The sequence below is a fragment of the Nestor notabilis genome, unplaced genomic scaffold (genome assembly GCF_000696875.1).
Source record: "Nestor notabilis isolate BGI_N333 unplaced genomic scaffold, ASM69687v1 scaffold2333, whole genome shotgun sequence".
Classification (NCBI taxonomy): Eukaryota; Metazoa; Chordata; class Aves; order Psittaciformes; family Psittacidae; genus Nestor; species Nestor notabilis.
The window spans coordinates 14,611-21,016 of record NW_009923083.1 but is presented as its reverse complement, the minus strand read 5'-3'; the positions used below and the strand labels follow the sequence as shown (position 1 = coordinate 21,016).

The 6,406-nt window shown below is 52.5% G+C and overlaps 1 protein-coding gene across 1 annotated transcript in view; it reads left to right on the top strand.

Moving 5' to 3' along the window:
* PIP4K2B (phosphatidylinositol-5-phosphate 4-kinase, type II, beta) overlaps window positions 1–6,406 on the top strand; it is a 17,489-nt gene that overhangs the window by 3,856 nt on the left and 7,227 nt on the right. Inside the window, exons 2-3 of the mRNA XM_010011935.1 lie at window positions 4,035–4,132; window positions 5,445–5,541. Of these exons, the coding sequence (XP_010010237.1) occupies window positions 4,035–4,132; window positions 5,445–5,541 (195 nt within the window). The remainder of the gene's footprint in view (window positions 1–4,034; window positions 4,133–5,444; window positions 5,542–6,406) is intronic.

The window sequence follows — 6,406 nt, the reverse complement described above, 5'->3', positions numbered from 1 at the left end:
GTGTTCGTTTTGGCCACAGGAGGCAGTGGCCTGCCTCACCTCGGGATGCAGCAGACTCCTTGCCTTGCTTGGGAAGTGGCTCCTTTGTTCTCACAACAGGGGGAAACCAGCAGAGAAATGTGAAGCATCTTCCCTCCCCTGCTGGTGCCTTGGGAAGATGTCAGTTGGCTTGGCTAAAATGTGGCTGGGTTTGAAAGCCTCTGAGCTCCACAGAGAGCCTCAGAGCCTGGGGTGTGTGTGAGCCCTTTGTGAGGAGCATGTGCTGTTCACACTGTCCCTCCTGGGGCAGGGAAGCACTTGAGTGTCTTGTGTCCTCCTCGTGGCAGTGGCAAAATGCTCTTCTTCATGGTGCTTTCATGACGGGTCCCTCTCAGGTTGTGTGTGTGCTTTCTACCCAGTGAGCGAATAGGAAACTGCTGTAAGTGCAAAACCAGGGGCTTATTTTCCAGCAGATTCAAAGGTAGATGATGAGGTGTAAAAAGCTGGATGTGTTACAGAAAACCTGCAGGGGCTGGAGGCAGGGCTCTGGGCTGAAGAGCTCATGCTCAACATCAGCTGGGCTTAACCTCTGGTACCTTGGGGACCCCTAAAGCCTGTGATGGGGAGGTGTGGAAACCCCCCAGGCACAGGCTGTGGCGCAGCAGGACCTGCTCCTTGCAGCCACTGTGCTGCTTGCAACCACCCCTGTGGTGGGGAGCGAGGTGTGTGATGTGGTGCTGTCTGGCTGGCTCTGCTGTACCACCTCTGCTGGCTGCTGCTGCCTCTGCCAGACAAAGACCCACGTCCAAGACCTCACTGTGCAGCTCGTCCCCAGGTCCTGGCAGGGGCTGGGTGACCGGGTGCCATCTCTTAGTGGGCGCCAGGCGGGTCAGACCCATGGGACAGGGCTCCCCAGGAGCCAGGGGCTTGCTGGGCACCTCATCGCTCTGCACCTTGCTGTGACCTTGCCTTCTGTAGCAGAACTACTCCGAGACACAGACTCTGCTATATATAATCCCTGCTCCACGCCTCTCCCTGGGGAGAAGGCGAGAGAGCAAACATGTGCCAGGCGTTAGTCACGTTGCGCTCGGAGGCTGCTCACATTCCAGCGTGCTGTGATGATGAGCCACAGGAGAGGATCCCTGTCCTGTCTGCTGCTGCTCTCCTAGTGTTTCACTTGGCACCGTGCTGCAGGACCTGGCCTGATAAGCCTTAGGAAGGGGAGCTGGATGCTGAGCCTTGTACTGTGAGGAGGGAGGGGTTGGGATATCCCTTTTCCAAGGCAGTGCTGGGGCTTCTCCTTCCAGTCCCTTTGACATCCTGAGGAAAGCATCAAGCGTGGGAGTTACTGTGGGAGCACACAGTGCATGTCCCTTTTGGTGAGACAAAACCACCCCTACTCATACATGTTTGCTTTCAGCTTGGTGTCAGGAGCAAAGGTGCAGTGACCGGGAGCTGCTTTGTGTGGTGGAGAACAGGCTGTCAGTGACCAGTCAGTGATTGTGGTCCCCTTCTTCCTCCTCCCTGTCTCCTCTGGAGCTGGAATCCCGAAGCATCCAGAAAGCTCTGCTGTATGCAGCTGGAAGGGGGGAGAGGCTTCCTCCGGGGTGTGTGTGTGTGTTTCACTGTTGTCAGGCTGTTTTATTTTGGGAAGAGTGGGGGCATCTTCTAAATGAGCCGCGGAATCCTGGCGCACCGTTTCTGCCAGTCAGGAGGCTTGCAACAGGTACAACGTTTGCTTTGAGGTTTGTGCTTTGGCAGAAATGAGGACATCCAGAGACATCTTGACATCTCACTTTGCTAACGTTTGTGTCTCAATTCCTGGCAGGGAGGAGACGATCTCCAAATGGCTGTTCCCTCTCAGCTCCCTTCCTCCGCTCAGGAACAAGCTGCTAATAGCCTGGAAGAGGCTGGGAACAGGCGTGTGGAAGGAGCTTCCCCTCCTGTTAGACATCAAGAAGTAGTGGCTGGAGGCAGCACCTTGTTCTTGCTACAGAATGAGCTGGTTGCTCTTCACCCTGAGGGGAGATCAGTGCATGGGGCTGCCTGATGCAGTTCCCTGCAGGAGCTGGGAGCTGCACATCAGCATCTGGGACATCCCTTTTGCCTTCCCTCTCTCCTAGCTGCAGCTCAAGGAGCAGCCCAGGGCGGGATTGAGCCTTTAGCTTAAGTCAGGGGTTATTTTCCTCCCTGCTCCATTGTGATTACAAGTGATGGGAAGCCTATGACGTTATTCATTCATTTGTGCAGCATTCTCCATACATCCCAAAGCACTTTATGGGAGTGCTTAATGCTCCTCGGTGCTGCTGTGAAGCAAATCCAAGGCAGAGCTTTAATAAGCACCATCCCTGCTCCTCACGGAGCCGTTCCCGGTTTACTTCCCGCTTATCTGTTGTGTGGGATGGCAGGCTCTGAAAATAGTCATCTTTTCTCATTGCAGTGTGTGTGTGTCTTTCCAGTCTGACATTTGTTAAATCTGCTCTGGTTTTATCATTGGTAATGATGGAGAAAGGATGGGACAAATCCATACCGTCAAAGGCTTGCTCATAGCATCAGACAGCTCATTGCACGTCTCCAGAGCTGGGGCCTCCCTCAGCCTCTTTAGGTGCAGATTAGACATTAAGAAGAAGCTCTTCCCCAGGAGGGTGCTGAGGCGCTGGCACAGGGTGCCCAGAGAAGCTGTGGCTGCCCCATCCCTGGCAGTGTTCAAGGCCAGGTTGGACACAGGGGCTTGGAGCAACCTGCTCTAGCGGAAGGTGTCCCTGCCCCTGGCAGGGGTTGGAGCTGGAGGAGCTTTAAGGTCCCTTCAACCCAAACCGTGTGATTCTATATTGCTGCAGGACCAGCTTCTTTGTACCTCCTTTGGTTTCTGCCTCCTTGGAGGTGATGTGGCAGCAGCTGTTTGGACAGTATTGTGTGTTCTGTTGCATGCAGGGCACAGGGAATCCCAGAGCTGGAGTCCATATCCTTAGGCTGGTGGATTGGACCCTGTTCCCGGGCAGCAGGGAAGTGCTGCTGCTTTCCAAAAGCCTGTTGGAAGTCACTTGACCTGCCCAAGATGTTGGTGTTGGGAGCAGACTCCAGGCCTGACTCCTGTCCAGACCCCCCTGTTGCCAGCGTTGGCTGCTCCTCTCCAGCATTACCTGCTTGGCACAAGAATGGAGCTGGAATGACATTACTTTCTCAATCCAGTGTGTTAGTATCAGTTCAGAGAGATGGGCCTCATGGTGCTCCTGTGATGTTCATGTGAATGGATGACACTGGGGCTGTCCTCAGACAAGGCAGCTCAGAATCGTGCTGCCTCTTGACCTGCTCTTGAATCTGGCCCAGCCTTGTCAGTGCCTGGGCTTGGCTGGAGCAGGGTGGCCATATCCAGCCCAGAGGTGGATTCTTTTCTTATGTACGAGGTTTTTACTGGTGCTGTTTTGCTGTTGGGTGCTGTAGCATGAGCCTGGCTCTACAATAGTAGCTGCAGGTTCATTCTTCTGCTTCCGTCTATTCCTGTGCTCGCCACACACATGACTAAGGAGCAAAAACAATCTAGTGGAGTGACTCATCCCTCTCGAGAAGGTGGGATAAGAGCAACAAGAGACAGCAAAAGCATAGAAATAGCAGCCACAGGGGAGCTGTGCTCTGTTGCTACCCCCAGTCTGCTCTGGCCACGTTGAAGACTTGGGTCATCCATGGTTGAGAGATTGGCTGATGCAACATTTCCTAAATGAAAGCAGAGGGGATTTATTTAAAACAGAAAAATCTGTTGTTTCTGTAGGTTTGTCTCAGTCCTAAGCTGTGTCTTGGATGATCAGGGAAGGTGAAGAGATGAAAGAGCTGAGGCTGGCTCAAGGGTACTCACCACGACTGAGTGAGGTGCTTCTGCAGCTTGTAACCACAGTGTTCTCCAGGTTGCTTCAGCACAGCAAGTTGCTCTGAAAGTCTGATGGGTTTTATTGCTTCCAAACCAGCTTCTGGGGCATTTGGCATCCCTGAAGTCTGTTGACAGTAATTGCAGGGCACTGAAACTTGGGGTCTGAGTCTCTGTTTCCTTTCTCTTTTAGATCAATGAGCTCAGCAATGTTCCTGTCCCTGTCATGTTAATGCCCGATGACTTTAAAGCCTACAGTAAGATTAAGGTGGACAATCATCTATTCAACAAGTAAGTAGATGCTTCCCAACTTGTTTGTCTCTGTACTTAAAGTTCTTTGCTGTGGCAGGGTGAAGGCCTTTTGGTTTGGTCCCTGTTGCAATGCCAAGAGGATGTGGCATGGCTGGACACATGCCCCAAGTCTGTGCCCTGCCCAGACCCCTCGACAGGACATCGTGGGGGTCAGTCTGTCACTGAGATGCTGTCTTATGGTTTGGTTTATGGCCTTTGAGGGATAAGAAGTCTGGGAAGGCCAGGCTCAGAAGTGGCACCACTACAAAGCAAGTTACATGTAGATAACTGGACTGGGCAGTTTAGAGTTCACAAACTCCAGCCCTAGGGCCTTGGACATCTTGGTTATGCACAAAACTGATGGAGAACAATCTCTGGACTCTTGCAGTGTCCTCTCTGGATGTTCTGTCCTGAGCAGAACAACCTAAATCCCAAGACCATGGAGCAGAGGGCAGGAGATCGCTCTCTGTGGCCTCCCAAGTTCCTTGTCTCTTTGAGACTGTTTGCAAGAGACAGCTGTGAAGCTGTGTTGTACCTCTGGCCCGTGGGGTTTGCATGGAGTTACCCCCTTCTCCTTTTCCCAAAGATGACGTTTTGGAAGCCCTGGTTGTGACTGGTGCTGGGTGCCGTGTTCTCCACCCTGTGTGTGTGTGTGGTGCTCCTTGATTAATGCTTCAGTTTCACTCAGTTTTACAGGGATCAGCTTTTCAGAGTGGGAGTGTGATTCAAAAGTTTGTCTTCTCTGGCACTTACAATTTGCAGTATCTGCTCTTCCCTCTTCTCCTACAGAGATTTTAGTTTCCCACGTATTAGTGCAAAGGATTCTCATTGAGAATGAGCTGACAGCATCTCCCACTGTGGCCAGGCAGGACCATCCTCTCTGCTGCTTCCCACTGGGCAGAAGAAGAGATCTGCTAGGGAGGAGATGCAGCATCCCTCAGCCATGGGGAATGCTGTGTGAGGAGAGGCCTTGCAGCAGAGCTGGCTCTGGAATGCTGGCGTCTGGAACGTGCCAGGCTGGAGCTGATCCCTCTCCTCTCCTTTGGGGTCTGGGTCAGACGGGTTGTCGTGTGTTGACCTTTCTTTTGACACACGAGTGATCTGATCTGAAATGTTCCTGTCAAGAGATGGCTCTTGTAGGTAGCCAAAGAAACAAGCTTCCCTTGAGAGGGTAAATACATGAAGAATAGGGCCCTCATAGGTAGGAGGGGGCTTGGATATCCTGGGGGGTTAGCAGACAAGTGGGAGAAGAATTGAGTGTGATTTCCCAAGCTGATCATTGCACAAGACTCTCTTTTCTGCTTTGCCCTAGGGAAAACTTGCCAAGTCGCTTTAAATTTAAGGAGTATTGTCCACTGGTGTTCCGAAACCTCCGGGAGAGATTTGGGATTGATGATCAAGACTACCAGGTACAGTCTCTTCTCTCCCTGCCTTCCTACCACCTTTCCCTGGGACACAAGAACCAAACTGGCAGAGAAACTGTGATGCAACATTCTTGTGGGGCCAGTTCTTAGGGGTTTCTAAGCACAGTTGGAATGGGTTCCCCATAACCCTGAGGGCTCACAGCAGTGGAGTAGATCTTGCTGTGCCAAGCACTGGGCAATTGCAGGATGAAAAGATGGTCCCTGCTGCAGAGAACGTGCAATCTAGGCAGAAAATGAGAGGCAGCAGATGATTGCAGACAGGCAGGAGGTGGAGGACAACAATGATCTAGTGCAGAACATCTGCAAGGAAAATGAGTCTGTTGTGGCTTCACAGATTCAGGGGCTGCTTTAACCAGGTGTGTGCCAAGGATTGGTGCTGTTGAATTGGGTTTATCAAGGTGGCTGCTGCTCTGGGACGTGTCCCCAAAGGCCAGAGACTCGCCTTGGGCTTAAATCTAGTGAAAGAGATGGTAGAGCTCTTGCTGCTGCAGCAGGACTGTCCTTCCACACACAGCAGGAGCTGTGTAGTAAGTAGCAGGCTGCTTCGAGACCTCTTAACTGAGGGAAAAGCCAGTGCAGAAGAAGAGGGTGGCTTTGATAGCTGCATGGCCTTTAGCAGGCTGGGGTGAGGTAATTAAACCCGGTGTCTTTGGCATGGCTGCAGTTGATAAGGGCTGGCAGAGCTCCAGCACTCGCTGCTTGAGGGCTTCAACTCCAATCCTCCCTGGAATCCACCAGCCCAGAGAGGCACCTCAGCACTGGAGCAGTGGGTGAGTGGCACAAGCTTCTTGCTCTCTCCCTTCTCTGCTTCACTGCTGCCTGTGTTGTGAGGAGAGGGGAGAGGAGCAGG